Consider the following 19,454-nt stretch of genomic DNA (forward strand, 5'->3'; position numbering starts at 1 on the left):
TACTCGGTTGCGCCCCTAGCTGCACCCTGGTTTGTGAACTTTACTTTTACAAAACTCCGGTAGGCCTACATTAAACATATGTGTTCAGTGTAATAGCTTACACTTGTCGTATAATTTGTTCGTGAGTTTTTTCTTCTATTCTCTCTCGCTCTATGATATTTTAAGCAATGCCATTGGTTGATGCAGTGAATAATGTAAGGGAAAATCAATTGGATACAGTACGCGAAGTACCAATTTTCTACGTCTTTTGCATCTTTCTGTGCAGTGGAGTAGGAAGGTACTTTTGAGTGGGGGGGGGGGCTGAAGACTGATGGCCGGCCTGGGGGAGGGGTCTAAGGGGAGGGGTGTCCCCCTCCTCTTTTGATTTTTTTTGCATTTCCAGGTGGCCTCAGATGCAATTTGGTGCAATATAGCACACTTCAACACCCACTCCATTTTATAAACTTAATTTTGTATTTTCACCTGGCCTTAGATGCAATTTGGTGCTCAAAATGAGTTTTTTTTTCTCATTTGGAAATGAAAAAGGGGTTTTCTGACTTGCGAACCGGGGGGGGGGGCGGAATGATACTTCCGCCCCTCCACATTTTCACTGGGGGGGGGCTGGCGCCCCCAGCCCCCCGGTTCCTACGCCCTTGTCAGCTAGCATGTGAGATCTCTATGGTGATATGGTTAACTTACGTAAATCAATCAAACAGAATGTAATTGCTTCCCGCACAGGTACTTTTTTCTGAGCTGCTGTGATATTCCTAGGTTTTCACAGAAACCCAAATAGAAACTAAATTATGAGTAGCATAAATTCTTGAATCAGGACTATAACATTGTCACGAGCCTTTATAATCTACCTCGGTCAGGTGACATTAAAGGGTAGTTCAAACAGAAAGCATTGCAATGTTTTATGTCTTGCCCTCGTGATCTACTCGAAACAGGTAAACGTACGGACAATGTCCGGTTCTAGTTTAGCCTAGGTCCAGTTTAAAGGGATATTCTGGTATGTAGTTCTGCATCTGAAAATCACAAGCGCATCCTCCGGGCGTTTTTGTATGTGGAAGAAAGGCTATGTAGTTTCAAATTTGGTAATACTTTTGTGAATGCTTGAGAAAACTGATTGTTTGATGAAAATTGATTGATTCATGAAAATTGATTGACGACGAGCCAACTATTACTCATTACTTTTATGGGAAGTTCAATTTTAACACTGAAAATGTGCATTCAGCTGTATTTTCAGGAATAACATTGCTCTTTGCTTATCTGACGTTAGTTTTCATCTCTTGATTTTGTCTTGAAGTACACCTATTTAAGAACATACACTAGCAGCGCAGGCTGAGTTCAACACTAGCTTCTGTACTTCCATAGCCATCAATACATATATATTGCATAATAGCAATGTGATTTATCTGTATTGAACTCCTACACTACCGTAACCACTACCTCGACAGTCTAATAAGAAGTTTAAGGTCAATTTCCATACCTGACGTGAATGCTGCGATCACACAGCGATCTGATGAAACACTTGTTAATTCATCAGAAATGAATCACATCTCATACAGTAGCTCACTTACTCCATGAATAATTTTGCGGACGAGTTTGCCTTTCAAGTTCAAGAGTGATTTCAGACTGATTTTTGTTTATTTGAGGTGGAGCTTTTGGAAATTGGAGGGTAATGCAGAACTGTTGTTAATATGTCACTTATTTTTTAATCCTTAGCTTTAGGCCTAAGCCCTAGGCCTACCCTTCTACGCCTCTAAGCATAACAGCCTAGAACTAGTAGTAGTTATAGCAGTTAGTACTATAGCCTTATAGGCAAGACCTAGTTAGGCTACTTCTTATGGTACTAATTTAGAATCTGTACCATTCCTAACCCCTAACCCTAATTACTAACCCCTATTCCCTACTTCCTAACCCCTAACCCTACTTCCTAACCCTAATTCCTATCCCCTAGTAAGCTTTCCCATTCATGGTACGGATTCTAAAGTTAGGCCCTTTTATGTACTGTTTATAATACGATTAAAGTAATACTAGGAATGTTTAGCTCTTAATGTATTGCGTTGGAAAAAGGCAAGAGTGTCCGTGTCCTCTTCAAAAGATCTAACAGTAACATGAAGCCAGGTTGCTTAAATGCCTGTCACCAGATTAAAGGTGTCACCACAAATGTGCACCCATTTTACATACTACATTGTCCTGGGAATATCCATGAATTTGTAAACAGGTCCTGAACTATTTGATATTTTACTTGTCTGGCCTTCGGTTCGTAGAAACAGCAAGTGAAAATTGCTAACAATTACTAGTTAGCCTACAGCTGCAAATGTTAAGTTCAGTCATGATCCACAGGTTAAACTTAAAGGCATTGAAGACTTGCCCTAAACCGTGTGCGGCCATCTGAAAAAGTTAACTTTCTGTTGCTTGCAAGTGACGTTTTGTTCGTGTCACTACAAAATGCAGACAGTAATGAAACATGATACCTTAATTGTTATCTTTAGCTGGAACTTAGATGTCCATGATCGCTGTATTGTTTGTATACTGTGCTGTGGGTATGGACAGCAGCTGTAGTTTATGTACTGACTGTACACTAGTGTCTAATTACTGACGGTAGCAAGCTGTGTGTGTATTTTCTGGGATCGATGATGGTGTCTAACACTTCTGTTACACTGTAGTCGAAACTAGGTCAGATTACCGGCGTGAGACGTTTCTTTGTGCGCGAGTCTTCACACACTTAAAGGCTATGCAGCGATCCTTCAAGAATTTTCATAGCCTGCAATTCATAGAAAACAATTTGTCCCTTATAGTCATAAATAACAAGACTTCCGGTCAAATTTCCTGGCATTAGATTGGTATTGGAAAATAATACTGTAGTTTCAGGATGACATAATCTAAACATGAGCATTTTGACATCATTCTTTGTAACATAGAACCACCAAAACACTGAAAAGCTCTAAAAATTCTTCATGAAATTTTTGTTGTTGTGTTCAGAAATGGGCCATTTGTAGTTTTTACCAGCGATAGGAACATCGAGAAAATCCACATCGCTTTTCGGCAATAATTGTATAAAATGCTTACCAGTAAGCCTTTGCCATTGTGTTATGCAGTGCTAAGGTTAACATGAAATTCACTTTTATGTAGCCTATATTCTTTTTGGATAGGCAACATGTGTTGCTGTTGTTGTAAACATGTAAGATACCAATTTGTTTACAGGTATGCTATTTATTTGTTAATGTAAGTTTCTGTTAAAACCATGTGTCTTTAGTATTTCTTATCACTATCTTAATTGTTTTAGTTTTGCCCAAGTTTGCCCATTCCTCCCTGTTCTACCTATATTTGGGGAGAAAAATTGGAAGTCTCCCCACAATTTCATGAAAGACAAGTTGACTGGTCTGCTTGCGGTGCTCTATACGGAAGCATATCCCCATAGCTGTACTGATAAATTGTTCCTTCTAAGATAACTTTCGGTAAAAAAACACCTAATTTCATGACAAAAGGCATCATCTCCATGTTTAGTACGATATTACCTCTTATGCAGTAGGTTAATGGATCTATTTGACTGATTTTCTTGTTGCAATCTTCCTTGTGAATTTAAATTATTTTTTGGGAGTTCAATTCATAACTATCTGTTTCAATGGATTCGGTATATATATGAGTAGAACAGATCAGAAATACTTTTGTCCCATTTCTCTAGATGCTATTAAAGTACAAATAAGGTCATGTTTTCATCTCTAGAGCTAATAAATTTAATGATCGTTTGGCTCCATTTTTCCACAGATTAATTTCCAAAAAAGGCCTTTCTCATCATGGTAAACCTTACAGTAGCATGATCTTTCTTTCTGTATGCATGTTTTATGTGTAACATTAATGTTTGATGGATTGTCACAGCCATACATTGCTTTCTTCATTTCATACTTTCAACCCTCTAGCACACGGAATAATTTACCTGGCATCACATTGCAAACATGCAAAAAGGGCAAAACGTTGCACATGAGGCCAAAGATGTATTTATAGCAGTCTTGTATGTCAGGTACCAAAGTAGTATTACAAGGGGCAAAATTCAGTGCCCTCAAAAATGCTTCCTAAAAGTTGAACCCTTATTTATTCCTTGTTAGTATTTCATGCCACATGAAGTTGGTGGCATACACTTACAAATGGTACACAACTCCAGGGAATCATTTATCTAGTGTTTCATCACAAAATGTTATTCAGAATGGGCAAATTGCTATACATACATACATGTGCAAAGATGTATAGAAGATTTTTCTTACACAAGAATCGTAGCACTTCCCTAAGCACTTCAGTAATTAGTGCATCAATGTTTCTGTATAAATGTTGCATTCACTAGATAGAACGCAAACCACTTTTATCCACTAGTTTTACACTTTAAGCACTTTGTGCATTGCTTCTATATACAGTACTGTAATGTGTGTGTGTGGCCGTCACTAGATAGTACGCAACACTCTTCATACCACTAGTTTCACACTTAAAGGATTGGTTCAATTGTCATACATGTTTATGTTATATGAAAGAGGACAATAAAAGAAACACAATGGAGAAAAAACTGTTCAAATATCTTTTTTCGGTTAAAGAGATATTCAAGTGTAAAGTTTTATCAGATTGTGTAGAAACTGCTGAAATCTGACTAGCTGTGATGTCACATCCTCACATTCCTGAAAAGTCTTTGTTTTTTTCTCTAAATATTTTGTGAGATTTTATGACTTTCAACCAAAAGATATGTCAGGAGATCTCATATTTGTCAAAGGAAGTATTTGAGATTAAACATCTGAAGAATTTTTGATAATATTATTTTCATATGTGTTAAAATGTAAATAATTTTTAAAGAAATATATTCACAAATGTTAAGGAAGTGAGGATGTGACGTCACACCGTCACAGTTAGTCTTTCTACACCAGTCGTTTTCAAAGAAATTTTGATATCTTCAAAGTGTCATATCTCCTTAACAGAGCATGCTATCATGGTAGTTTCTTCACTGTTCTTTTTCTCTTTTTGTGCTCTTTCATACAAAGTAGACATGTCAAACACCTGAACCAATCCTTTAAGTAATTTGTGCATTGTTTATATATGAAATTCTGGATTTTAGGTACTGTACATTGCATATTTATCTTGAACAAAATTCTTTTTTTTTCTGGATGAGTTCAAACTTTGGTAGATCCATGACACATAAAACTACCAAAACACTCAGACATCCTCAAAATGCTTCCCCTCCCTTTAACAGTATCGTGTAGGTACTGACCAAGTTACAGTATGCCAACAAGGAGAGAAGGGGTGTGGGGGGGCAGGTAGGGGACTTAAACCTAACTTTTAAATGCAATAGTCTTCATAAATATTATTAGTATTGAATCTAACACTACTAACAAGTTAATCTGTTAGAATTTCAATATGCTTGATTTAGTAAAAATGTTAGCAACCATTTGCTGTGAGCTGGTTAATCATCCGCAAGTAATTTAACCTAAATTTACTACCAGACCAACACCCTCCATAAATTTGTGACATCAAAAGTTGTACTTGTTATATAGTAGCTGAACTCTATTGGCTCACAAATTAATGCATCATATAACAACATGGCCTTATGTTTGTCTCATATTCATTGGCTTGTTTTTTTTTTTTTAAGTTCGCATTGTGTTGCTGTTTTTAGTTTGATTTATCATTCTTGATTGATACCTTTTACTGTTCTATCATTTTAAAGACATATCATGGCTTCTTCTTTTTAATTTAATTGTATATGCAACCTTGTAACTACTGTAAGGGGAGTTTTTGATTACTTGCCGAAGGCAAAAGGAATATTTATGTGAAGGTGATGGCATGTGTGTTTGACGCCTTGGTTTGTTACCTCCAACTGTATGAGGAGGATGGACTTCATATGTGATATGCAGATACACCTTAATGAGTACAAGAACCATATTCCTTTTTGGAAAGGTCATTTGAGGTCAACAGAGGTCAAAGTATGAAAACCTTGGTAAACATGATAAATCAAATAAAAAAACAATCAAACGCTTGGATGAAATTCATACTTGGGTACATGTACATCCCCTAAATGAGTACAAGAACTGTATCAAAATTAGTGAAGCTTAAAGGTCATTTGAGGTCAACAGAAGTCAAAGTATAACTATAACACCACAGAAAAGCTTGGAAGCACTTCAAAGCTGGTACAGTATATGGATCAAAATTTGTGAGTAAAAGCACCATGCTGATTTTCATAATTAAAAGGTCACTGGAGGTGCTTGTAATAGGTGAAGGTTAAGTGAACGTCAAAGGTCATTTTAGGTCAACAGAGATGTAAGTCTGAAAATTTGGTAAACATGATAAATTTAAAGTTTAGGTGAACATCATAGCTGATTTTAGATCAAGCTTATTGTCGCGATATTGTTTTCCTGAGGAGTTCAAATGTGAATTATGTACAGTGAACAGAGCTTGGTTCCCAAAGTTTTGTAAAAGTAAAGCGTGAATGAACTTCATACATATTACAAGAACCGTCTCTTACAAAATGTGGCAAGGAATCACTGAGCCTCTGGGTTTTCTTGTCGGTTTTTGTGTAGGTCAGGACCTTTGAGGTCAATAGAGGTCAAAATCTAATATCCTTGTAACCATTGTACAGTAGCTTCAATACTAGATAGGTACTGTAGGTCTACATGGGTGCAAGTATCTTACTGGTAAGTATTAGTCAAACCTAGGAATGTTTGTGTGCAGTTGCTTTCTGGTCACTTCGCCCAACAACCATTTCGCCCAACTGCCATTTCGCCCAACCAGCCTGGTCATTTCGCCCAACCAGCCTGGTCATTTCGCCCAACCAGCATGGTCATTTCGCCCAACCAGCATGGTCATTTCGCCCAACCTTGTTGGTCATTTCGCCCAACCATTTTTTCACTCATATTCAGTCAGAATAATCTTACTTTTTCTATTTCACTAGTTCAATTTGATTTATTTTTGGTTATATTACTTCGTAGTAGGTAAATAAAGTGAGGTCCGCTCGATATCAATCGGAGTCTGAGCAGTTATTTCGGGTATAATGGGAGGATTACACTACTTTAGGCGGTTACGCATACAATGGAAGTTATTTTATTACACATATAAAGGAGAATCGGTGTGGAATAATATCACCTTTGATAATGACCAGGCTGGTTGGGCGAAATGGCAGTTGGGCGAAATGGTTGTTGGGCGAAGTGACCAGCTTCCGTGCAGTCTACAATTAACTGTTGAATGTTCTCATACGACTTTTGGCAAGGAATCACTTCGCCCTTTTGCTTTGCAGCTCTACTCTCTTTAACATTGAATATATTGTGTTTTCTTGTAGTATGAAAACATGCAAGACCATGATGAGGGCCTAACTATTAAAGAAAAGCTTCTTCTGGCCGCAAGGAACGGAGATGCTAAAGCAGTCAAAGACCTTATCCTGCGAAGAGGGTCAGGAGAAATTGAATTAGATGTTAACTGTAGAGGTAACAGCCCCATGTTGCAACTTTTATCGGTTCCCTTCTTCATCTGCTACCTTGCTTGTAATTTATGCAAAAATTTATAGTATGTATGTATGTCTGTCTGTCTGTCCGTGGGTCTTATTCAAAAGTGCATTCTGGGAGGACCATGACAGTTGGGAAGTAAGGAATGGTGTTTGCTTAGATATTGATTTATGTAAGTTTCACCAAAGGACTGCCTCAGGTGTCTTTTAGGTACCAGACCGTATTGTTATGTTTACCAGGGCCAATGGATAATCAGTGAAAGAAGGAGGGACTAAACCAAAAATGAAAAGAGAAGGGGGATGGGAGGGGGGTGGGCATGGGTGTGTGGGAAAGACGTGATAACTATGATAAGAAATACATGTTCAGTTAAATGTCCTCTCTGTTTATGAAAACAGTGATCTCTCTTTACTTGTAACACAGGTATAATGTGGAAATACTTGTATCAAATTGTAATTCAAATCTTTAAGCCCAACAATTCCCAAAAGATACACATCGTAGCATACAATTTATTAACATTGATTAATGTCTGATTGTAAGCTGTAACAGCACATTGTACAATAATCAGTAGTGTCCAGACTATGACTTCATTGCATCATTATTACTCTTTTTCTCGGCTGTTTCAGGTGAAAGTAAAGCCAATAAAGGTTGGACTCCGCTACATCTTGCCGCTTATTTTGGTCACGTTGAAGTTGCGAGCTTGCTTCTGCAGGCCGGCTGTGATGTGAATGCTCTTAATTCTTCGGGAGAGTCACCGTTGCACAGAGCAGCATATACTAACCGAACTGTGAGTACAACACTAACCGAACTGTGAGTACAATGTTCACTAACTGATCTGTGAGTACAACACTAACCGAACTGTCAGTACAACACTGATGAACTGTGAGTACAACATTAATGAACTGTGAGTACAACACTAACTGAACTGTGAGTACAACACTAACTGAACTGTTTGTATAACACTGACCAAACTGTTAGTACACACTGACTGAACTGTTAGTACAACACTAACCAATATGTGAGTAAAAACCTAATGGTTTTACCCAAAAACCTAATGGTTTTACCCAAAAACCCAATATGTGAGTAAAAACCTAATGGTTTTACCCAAAAACCTAATGGTTTTACCCAAAAACCCAAACCCAAAAACCCAATATGTGAGTAAAAACCTAAAAACCTAAAAAAACCTAAAGGCGGAGTGTATAGCCTAGTGGTTAACGCCGGCGTTTCCCAGTCATGAGATCCCCGGTTCGATTCCCCGCCGACAGCAATGTGTGTCGTCTGGCAAGGGTGTTGTTCAATAACAACTTCCCGACATGGACGTTAAATGGATGTGTGCCGAGAGATTGGCTTCGGTCAGCTTGCGAGTCTATAAGCCTCCGTGGCTTCTTTCGCGAGTTCCTGCTTGCGGGAAGATCACATATACATACATACATAATGAACTATGAGTACAACAATAACTGAACTTCGAGTACAACAATAACTGAACTGTGAGTGCCGGGTGTCATTTACAAAGGTGGTATATAAAGATATGAAGACTTAATCAAGGAAAGAGCTGATTTTCATTGGAAAATAGAGAATTGGATTGTTTATTTTGACATAATCCCTTCTAATTAACCTTGGTTGGATTGAGAATATTGTAACAGGTTGTCAGGTGAACAGTTGGTAAAACAGTTTGTCCCAGATACATACCTAATTAATCGTTGATGAACTTGAATATTCAAAGGTCATATAATTGCCCAATTAGTTTGTGAATTTCTAAAGTAAACATTTTTTCTTCTATTTATCATTGCTCTTCATCAGTCATTCACAGTTACTAATTAAGTAATCCAGAAATAGATTTTCATGGGCAGAGGTCATAAGTCCATTAGACTGATACTGAAAGATATTTGTTCTAGGATAGTTTAATATCCTTTGAAAATACATACTGAAATTACCGCAGCATTTGTCATTGGTACAGTACCATGAGGTTCATATCAGGTTCCCCTGGAATGTTGTGCACAGATTCCCAAACATGTTTTAATATGAAGAGCAGGGTACTAACTTACTTGAATATTGTATAGCAGTTATAAAGGCTCTGAAACATTCCTTTATAAAATACTATGTGTTACTGTGTACAAAACCTGCTATACATCTTTGCAGTTGTATAGCAATTTGTTCAGTTAACTGCATAGCATTTTGCTATACCTGATAGATTATTCCCTGTACAGAGTATTGGGGGCTGGGTGGGGGAAGTGGAACCGGGGAGGGTTGGGGGGTGGGGGGTGGAGAGAAGGAGGAAGGAAATCAATTCTTTGCAACTTTCTTTCACTTTTGTATTCAAAAGAATACTTTTTGCTTCCTCTGGTTTGGTGTGTACATGTGTTAATGACTGGAATGTTTTGTTTTACTTCCCCACTCCTGCCCCTCCTCTCCTCAAGTAGTGTACCCAGCAGCTATAATTAGGGCTTAAAATGCATATTATGATGATGCGAGCCAAAGTATAGGGGAAGTGTTTCTACTATGTCAAAGGTGCATAACATGACCTTTGAACTTAAGGTATTCTCAATTGCTTTCTATGATAACTCGTATCACGGGCGACGTAGTTTATATAAATTTGCGGGATTACTTGAGCTAAGTTGCCACATTTTCATTGCACAATTTAAGCAATGAATTATGACACTTAGATAGGCTTGCATGGTAGACCAGTTTTAGCATTATCCATGGAAAGCAAACTTGTTTCCTTTTAAGAAAAGAATAATGAGGGACTACATCAAGGTTTCAGAAATGTTTAAACGTCTCTTAGAATACCTGCAAGAGTAATTTACTTAGTGCCCTGATTGTCATGGTAACATTGTCATGGCATAGTGCCAGTTTATAGATACACCAACTATGGCAAAAATGGTCTGTGTATGAAAAAAGTTATGGAGGGACTGTCATAACATGAGTAAAAATTGTACAAACGATATAAGTTTTCTTGTTTTGTTTAATTGTCTAGGAAATTGTCCGAGTCTTGCTGGAGTTTAATGCAGATGTTCACATACTCAATTGTGAAGGACTCACTGCTCAGGGTCTTGCCACCGATGAAGAGGTTAAGAAGATGCTTGCCGGTAAGATCTAACTTTCAGCCATTATACTGTGTTGAATTGTGTGGTGAAGGATGTGGTTGCTTGTAAGCTAGCTCCAAGCATTACAACATGGTGAATGGAGAAGTGAAGGAGGTGATTGGTTGTAAGGTAGCTCCAAGCACTACAATATGTTGAAAAGAGAGGTGAAAGTGGTGATTGACGTTAAGATAAAGTATTATACTGTGATGAATTGTGTGGGGAAGGAGGTGGTTGCTTGTTAGCTAGCTCCAAGCACTACAATATGTTGAATGGAGAGGTGAAGGAGGTGATTGCCGTAAAAAGCTCGCTTACAAGACTGAGTTAGGGGGAAGTGTTTGGGTGAAATTTCCATGTAATATTTACATGTCATTTTGTTAGAGATGTTAAATTGAAAGTTTATACATGTTGGTACCAAAAGTGAAAGGCAAGCAGGAAAGATGATATCGATGTACACTTGGCAAGAAAAAATGATTTCGCTTTCCTTTATAGTTTAATGCTGGTGTTTTAACCCTTGATTAGGTACTGCTCAAACTTCCACTAGAGATTGTACGATGTTGCTGGGTATTAGACAGTGTTGGTCATATCTGCACATATTCGGGAGTTTTTTGGAAGCAGGGAAATGAGGCCAAGGTCATGTCTTTTCAAAATGAGGTTAAAGGGAAGTTCTTTGAAATTGTTTCTTCCCCCAAAGGGAGCATTTACTTGCGGAAGTAATACTGACAAGCTTCCATTTTTTGAGGACAGTGACAGTGAGGACAGCGTTGTAACAGAGGAGCGAAACTCAATTGAGCTACAATAAGGTTGATGTTCAGATGTTGTAGAAAATTTGCTGTCGTGTACTGTACATCAAAATATGACTCTACTGATGATATAAAATGCTACATTGCGCTCATCATTGTGTCATCAATGCTCTGGCTATTCTACAAGTTAAAATATAAATTCATCAGTTTCTTCAGTATTCAACTGGTATTAGCTCTAATCTAGGAGTCTGTCTTAACAATATAAGAAAAAAGAAATTAAAAACATCCTCTTATTTATCATAAGAAAATAGTTGCAACACCTGAAAGTTCTTGTTGTTTATCAGTGGTTTAGAAGATGAAAATTTGCATCATTGTGCTCTGCATTTTTACTCATATGCCACATTGCTCTCCTGCCAATGGTGCGTCTATGCCGCCCTCCATGTCAGGATCATGTCAAGCACTGAAAATCCAACCCAATGACTCCTCTCAGCATCAGAGAGTTTCATATTGATCAGAGGAGATATGGAGCAGAGAGCTCTTTATGGCACCTATGAATAAAAAAAGATAAAATTAACAAAACTGATAGCAAAATGACAGCAATTTATTGGGAAGTAAACAATTGAATATTGCAACCAGCCGAATCTAGTTTTCATATACAAGAGTGGTGGCTGATAAGGCTTTTGTTTGTAATTAGTATAATTATGATTATCAGCTAATTGGCCGTATTGGGAAGAGAGGAATACTAAATGGTAATACTTGAGGGAATCTGTTGAAAAGTGGTGTATTGTAAATAAAAGTCTAAATTATCATGTTTCCTGCAAAAGAACGCAACGGCCAGAAAGTATTACAATAATGACCTGTATGTGATGACATCAAAATGACCCTTTTATGACCCTTTAGATGTGTTGCAACTTTGACGAAGATAGCCTTGATAAGCCTAAAATCGCTCAGTAGGTTTAGATATATACGCCTAACAGATTTGATTCTCAAAAGTGACTGTAAATTCATCACACTTAAGTAAGAGTTAATCTTCTTTTGTCCAAGAGATTTTGCAACTATATAAATCACTGCATACTTGTTTCATCTTACAAAAACATGTGGTCCATGGTAGTGTCTCAACAAGGCAGAATTTTAATCTGTCAATTTTTGCATTTTTTGATCATTGTGTGAAATTTAAAACAGGTGAGTAGTTTGTAGTGGAAGGCTACAGAATAGAAAATACTCTCATAGAGTGATAGGAGAACTTGATTATTATCATGCTCCAGGGAGGTAACTTAGAAGCCCAAGGTGATACCGTTTGTTTTTGTGATTAAACGTTGACCCTTTTGAAAAGCTTAGACAATCTGTCAAAATGCAAGAAGTATTGTTTCTGTTAGTTTTAATCAATCCTGAATACATGTGTTGACCTTATGTGTTTCTCTACCAGCTGATTATGCTAGTTTAACTCTTCAAATTGAAGAAACAACAGGAAATTAAAACCCTAGTGTCTTCTCACTCTTGGTGTCAACAGCTATCGACAGAACTCAGTTGGTTGCTAGGGAACAGCAGCTGCTGTCCGCTGTTGCCGAGAAAGACATGGGTAAAGTCCTCGGTCTGGTAAGTTCAGTACCGAACTACAATTTAATTTGTGTGATGTATGAAATAGTTTGCAGACAAAATCCTGATTTTTATGTGTTGGATATCCGAAACGAATCTTGTCGATGCGAAACTTGTTAGAGTTTTGTTAATTTCTGTACATTGACAAACAGATTTATGGTTTGAGAGATTCTGGGGAAGTAGTATGGGATTCTTTGCATAAATAGCTTCTTCTTCACAAGTGAAATGTGTCGGTTGCTATGGTAACCAACCAATACAGCATTATGGAGTATATCAAAAAAGATGCCAAAATGACTGATACTACATCTCTGCTGAAGTGATATCTGTTGCTATGGTAACCAACAACATGTTTACTTGTGTATATTGACAAGCACCTGTCAATTATCAGCTTTTTTTGTTTAGATAGAATAAAGAATAGAATTCTTTGCATAATTAGGTTGCCCTACTGAAGTGTAAAGTGTCTATTGCTATATACTAACCAACCAAATACAGCATGCTTAGATTATGTAAAAAAAATTGTCAAATTTACTGATACTATATCTCAATAATTGCACTGTTTCCAAACAATGAAGAATTCCCTCTATTTATGTTTTAATTTGCAATTGGAGGAGTTTTTGGAGGTTAGTTTTTGGTAAACATCAGATGGATTATATAATTTGTTAACATTCCTTCTGGGGAAACTATTCTTTCCACAGCTTCGATGCCGTTGTCCTCCAGATGTAAACTGTGTTGATTCCAACGGTAATACACCGTTGATTCGAGCCAGTCTACAGGACAACAGAGACATGGCCGTGTTGCTTATACAAAATGGAGCAGATGTCGATATTCGTAACAATTCGAGCGAGACAGCTACCTCTGTAGCTAAGTCGTCACAAATGAAGGAATTATTGGAGGTAACATTAATGCCATTGTCTACTGGTAGCCTGTGACAAACCTAACATCCAGATGTGCATATAGATCAAAATTTGGGACCAGCCTAGCAGTATTCTTTGATTTGAATAGCAAAAGAAATAAGTTAGTGTTTCTGGCCAATCGAACTGTTTGTAGTGAAGAGATCAACAGGGAATAAGTTATTCTTTCTGGCCAATCAAACTGTTTGTATTGAAGAGATCAACAGGGAATAAGTATGTGTTTCTGGCCAATCAAACTGTTTGTATTGAAGAGATCAACACAGAATAAGTTAGTGCTTCTGGCAAATCAAACTGTTTGTAATGAAGAGATCAACACAGAATAAGTTAGTGTTTTTGGCATATCAAACTGTTTGAACTGAACAGATCAACAGGGAATAAGTAAGTGTTTTCAAACTGTTTGTATTGAAAAGATCAATAGGGAATAAGTTAGTGTTTCTGGACAATCAAACTGTTTGCATCGAAGAGATAAACAGGGAAGAAGTTAGTGTTTCTGGCCAATCAAACTGTTTGTTTTGAAGTGATCAACATCAGAATTAGTTAATTGTGTTTGTGGCTAGTCAAATCATTTGCTTTGAAGTTATCAACAGGGAATAAGTTAGTGTTTGGGGCAAATCGAACCCTTTGCTTTGCTTTGAATTGAATAGCAAGCAAGAAGTTGTTGTTTGGAATTTTGCATAACAATTTTTCAAATTTTTGAATGGTATTCGTAAAAAAAATAGTGACAATTCTAAGGTTGTATGTAACCAAAATGTGAGTAGTAATTTTCTGTATCCATAGCAACAAATAAAACTAGCTGCTTTAGGATTACTCATTTCCTCCAATTCTGTTGTTTCTCTTTTTCTTCTTCTAACGATGGTTTCACTATTTCAATTTCTATTCTGAACCCAGCTATGGGTGGGTAGCACAATGTCACCTATCACCATATAAATACACTTGAGTACAGAACATATTTGATTTAGTTTGTGTAATATGTTTAAAATAAAGTTTAAGCACTTTATTTGGTACAATTTTTACATAAGAAGCTGATAAAAAGAGTAACATAAAGTTAATGCAACCAAAGGGCTGCCCTAAGTTTAACAAGCATATCCTATGTGAGCAGTCTTAAGACCGTGCACCTCATAACAACGACTGTAGTTTTGTGTGGAGAAAGACAAAAGCCCAAACTCAACCACAAATGACCTGTTTTTTGTTCTATAGGTGTTCATAGCTAATATCAGAGTTCACTGTGAATTTATGTATACAGTGTTTCTTAAGATAGGTGTAACCAAAAAACAGGTTACTATTCGATATCGGTGACCCACATCAGAGGAAACAAAGGGAATCAGATTTACTTTCACAGGGCATTTCTATAGCATTATTTTTTAATATCAGTTCATGGCTGGACAAATGAGAAAAGAAAAAAACAAGAAAACAAAAAATACTCTTGGATTAACTTCTTTCAACTTGGAAACTTTTGAGCAGTCAAGGTTTAATCCTTATCAAGTTCATTTTAAGCAAGGAAATTAAAAGTAAAAAAAAAAGTGGAATGAAACCAATAGACCATCTACTCTTCTACCTCAAAACCTTCATTTTAAGCTATAGAAAGTGGCATATTATATATTTTAAAAGTGAAACCCCCGCCTAAATTATTGGAAAACTGTTTTATTATTTTCTACTTTAGTATCTGATTATTTGCCATACAAGTTGAAAACATTGCAAAATGATCTTGTTTTAGTCAAATATGTATAGCGGAATTTTCAGCAAATGTTTATAAATGTTAATTAACATTGGTTCTTTGTTCATTTATGTGACACTTTAATGAACTTTATTGTTAGAGTGACTTTAGCGTGTTACTTTCTTCACTGCAACGTGGCTTTTTGTTTATTAATGGTTTTTATCTTCTTCCTTTTACTGTCTTCATACTCAGATCCAGGGTAATACAATCAGCAGGTTTGAAGGACCTATTTTGAAGGTACTAATTTATCTTATATCTTCCACTATTCAGCTATTTTTTTTCATGACATGACTATCATTCTTTAAGTTACACATTATTATTTATTATATATTACTTATCAACATTTTGTAAAGTGCAATTTGACTTTTATTATCTCTAAGATCACATGGTTAGATTTGATTGTTTCAAAAATGGAACCTTTTTGGTTCCATACCAACAGTTGTGATTTGGCAAAAAGTAGGAAATTTGTGTAGTCATGTTATATAATGTGATGAGTTATTGTGTGATGATATGTGTCTGATGTGAAAAGGTGTTATAAGGTGATGCTATGTGTGTGATGTTGGAAGGTGTGATAAGGTGATGCTGTGTGTGTGATGAGGTATTGTGTGATAAGGGGATGCCATATGTGTGATGAGGTATTGTATGATAAGGTGATGCTGTGTGCGCGATGAGGTATTGTGTGATAAGGGGATGCCATATGTGTGATTAGGTATATTATGATAAGGTGATGCTATGTGTGAGAAGAGGTATAATGTGATATGTTTGTGATGAGTTATTGTGTGATAAGGTGATGCTGTGTGTGATGAGGTATTGTGTGATAAGGTGATGCTGTGTGTGTGATGAGGTATTGTGTGATGAGTTATTGTGTGATAAGGTGATGCTGTGTGTTATGAGGTATTGTGTGATAAGGTGATGCTTTGTGTGTGATGAGGTATTGTGTGTGTTGAGGTATGGTGTTATGCAGTGTGTATTGTTGTGCTACTTTAAAAATATTTCCATAAGGTTGTAAGTTCTTATCTATGACTATTTAATCCCCAATTACTTATATCTCTTGACAAAACACAGATAGTTTGTCTTAATCTTTCCCAATTGCAGTTTTAATCTGTAATGCCCTTCTCTTCTCCTTATTACAGATGTTTGGTCTAATGCATCGGTATAAGTCATACTGGATCGTGGTTGATCAGGGTGTTGCTACATATTACAAAACCAGGTAAAAGAACATGCACCATCAAAGTACCTTTTTATGGGAATTGTCCTTAAAATTCTTCTTTTTGAAAGAGATGCATAGCTTGTTACGATCTTATACATCAGAAAGGAGTAATGAAAACCTTCCTCCAAACTCCAGCCCCCCACCACCCCCCTTTTTTAACTAGCTCTGTCAAATTATCTCTCCGTGCCAGCACAACTGCATCTGTAGACTGCTATGTCAAAAAAACATTAAATAACTGTGAGATGTAGGTATTTTACTGTGAAATAGTGCAGTAATTCATCCGTTATCGCACAGCAAATTGACCAGAAATGGTGACGGAATATCTCCACAAAAATCCATAGATTTGTAGCAGTGTTTATTTTCACAAAACCATAATGCTTTTCGGTATTTTATAACTAAGAAATTAAAGAGATGTGAAAACTGCTATGCAAATTATTAACACTAACATAATTTCCTGATTTGCGTTGTCACAAATTTTCGATCAATCTCGTTATCAATCGACTCGAAATAATAGAACAGTTGTCATTTAAAATACACGTAGCAAAAATATATAACCCAGAAAATGGCCCAGAAGAATCAACTTTTATCCTAACCTGTCACCATCAAATTTTCTAATCCATGTTTTTGATAATTCTGTGGGGGAATGAAAGTTCAATAAAGAAGTATTCTAAACTTGCGGTAGGTTGAAGTATATATAAGTTTAGTTCAAGGAAATTTGACTGGTGAAAGGAAATGCTTTTGTGTCTCTATCTTCCAGGGCGGATTCAGTTGCTAAAGCAAAGCGTCGAGGATACAGGTACTTGTCTGGTTCAAAGATTGAGGTAAGTTGATATGCCCTCTTTTCTCCTAGTTTCCTTATTCCCCCGACCCCCCCTCTCCACCGACTCCTTCCCCATGTAGACAGACAGACACACAGACAGACACAGATCCAACTTTATTGCTTCCATCAAAATGGCAAATAATTGCTCGCAGTGAAAAACACATAAATAGTGCACATGAAAGAAACAAATAAAAAAGAAGAAAAGTGTTGATAATAAGAAAACAAAGACAGAAAATAAAAACACAGAAGAGGAATTGATGGCAGAAAATATGCATCAAAGGTTAAGAAGATAAGGTGACTAAGAAACCATACAAAACTTACAGAATGGCAAAACCTGTAATATCATAAGATATCTGTACATTTTTATGTGTCTTTCTCCAGCAAAAAAAAAGAGTTTAAATGTGTTAGACTTGTTCTCTTTTTAGTAATCTTTTATTAGAATTTTTCCCCTTTTTGCCATTCTTTATTTGGTTTTTAAATGTCTTACATTGACTGAATGAAAATGTCTTACATTGACTTTATTTCCACTCAACTCTATCTGTGCATAAATTTACATAAATTATACCTGTATACCGGCCATCCTCGAAAACGTTACATCATAGAAATTGTCAGCATTAGACTTAAGTGTAGGTGGATAGAGGGGGTGGGTGGGACTGGGGGAGGTAACGAGAGTCAAGAACAGTGGTTGAAGAGGGGTGCTTAGAAGGAAGCAGTTTAAGCCTCTGGATCAATGTGAACTGACCCTCTCCCCTCCCTTCCTGTTAGATGTTCTCTTTTTTAGTAATCTTTCTCCAGAATGTTCCCCCTGTTTGCCATTCTTTATTTGGTTTTTAAATGTCTTACATTGAGGGTAAGTTCAGCTAACACTCACAGCAGTCGGCAATACTCTGTAATTGTAATCCCAGGTCACCCTTCAGTGCCGTGAGATTACGTTATCAATCATAGCTGCTGGATTTGCTGGTATCCCGAACGATATTAGCCGGAGTTAACGAAGCTACAATACCTTTCATGATCATTTAGCAGTCGCATAGCTCTGTAGTGGTATGGCATTGCACTGGTAGCCCAGACAGTGTAACAGGAAATTCAATGCCACTTTCATTACACGACAAACCTACTCGTAAAAATGTACGGTTGTAATATCGTAGGGACTTCTGTGAGTGGGTTGGGTTGACGTAGTTGTTATCAAATATTGTATCTTGGAGTCAGTTATGAATCGAATATGGCAGAACATGTGGAGGTATGTAAGATAAAGATTTTCCAATGTTTACCTGTTTTTTTTTTTAGATTTAATGATAAAGAGGGAAATGTTGTTGGCAAGAAATATGTGTCATGTTTTTAAAAGTAGTTTTGTCTTTCAAAAGGCTTTTGAAGGTGGATAATTTTAGAATAAACTCATTACTTGTATAAAATGCTTAAATAGAAAAAGTTGATTTTTGAAACAGCTTGTGTTTTCTGAACTACTGATCATGAAAGAATAATTTTTCTGTTTACATTTAAACATACCCTAGAGAAAGAGTAAACATATTATTGTTATTTAAGTGTTAAATAGCAGAATCTATAGAACTATCGTAATATGACAAGTACATAGCTTGGTAAGGTGAAAGGAGCCCGGAATATTCAGTGTATAAATTACACAAATGTAACAGAGTAGCTGATTGTGACTTAGTTTAAGAAGAATTCATTTCTCGTGTATTGAAATATCACATGATGTATATTGTGTAGATGAAGTTGAGGTGTATAGAGGTAGAAAAAGGGGCCTAGTGGTGTGGAGGGGGGGGGAGGTAGGGGTGAAGAGTTGCTTAAATAGTCAACCAGACATAAAGTCTTTCAAGGCATTTGGAGTTGGGTTGTGAAATGAGAATGGGATGGGGGGGGTATGGATCACTCTAGGGGGAATAATCTTTCTAGGGAAGGTTGGGGGGTGGGGAG

At 36.8% G+C, this 19,454-nt stretch overlaps 1 protein-coding gene across 3 annotated transcripts in view; it reads left to right on the plus strand.

Annotated features, from left to right (window-relative positions):
• The first annotated feature begins 1,427 nt into the window (after positions 1–1,427).
• Positions 1,428–19,454, plus strand: part of LOC139985075 (oxysterol-binding protein-related protein 1-like) — a 66,981-nt gene continuing 48,954 nt past the window's right edge. The window contains exons 1-10 of one of the 3 annotated variants that reach the window (XM_071999270.1): positions 1,428–1,657; positions 3,754–3,785; positions 7,292–7,436; positions 8,078–8,238; positions 10,426–10,537; positions 12,785–12,870; positions 13,566–13,763; positions 15,688–15,732; positions 16,629–16,705; positions 17,463–17,526. In XM_071999270.1, coding sequence (XP_071855371.1) covers positions 3,783–3,785; positions 7,292–7,436; positions 8,078–8,238; positions 10,426–10,537; positions 12,785–12,870; positions 13,566–13,763; positions 15,688–15,732; positions 16,629–16,705; positions 17,463–17,526 — 891 coding nt within the window. In that variant the 5' untranslated portion in view covers positions 1,428–1,657; positions 3,754–3,782. The remainder of the gene's footprint in view (positions 1,658–3,753; positions 3,786–7,291; positions 7,437–8,077; positions 8,239–10,425; positions 10,538–12,784; positions 12,871–13,565; positions 13,764–15,687; positions 15,733–16,628; positions 16,706–17,462; positions 17,527–19,454) is intronic. The other 2 variants (XM_071999272.1, XM_071999271.1) reach the window with 2 other exon arrangements.

Source organism: Apostichopus japonicus, chromosome 17, assembly GCF_037975245.1.
Source record: "Apostichopus japonicus isolate 1M-3 chromosome 17, ASM3797524v1, whole genome shotgun sequence".
Classification (NCBI taxonomy): domain Eukaryota; kingdom Metazoa; phylum Echinodermata; class Holothuroidea; order Aspidochirotida; family Stichopodidae; genus Apostichopus; species Apostichopus japonicus.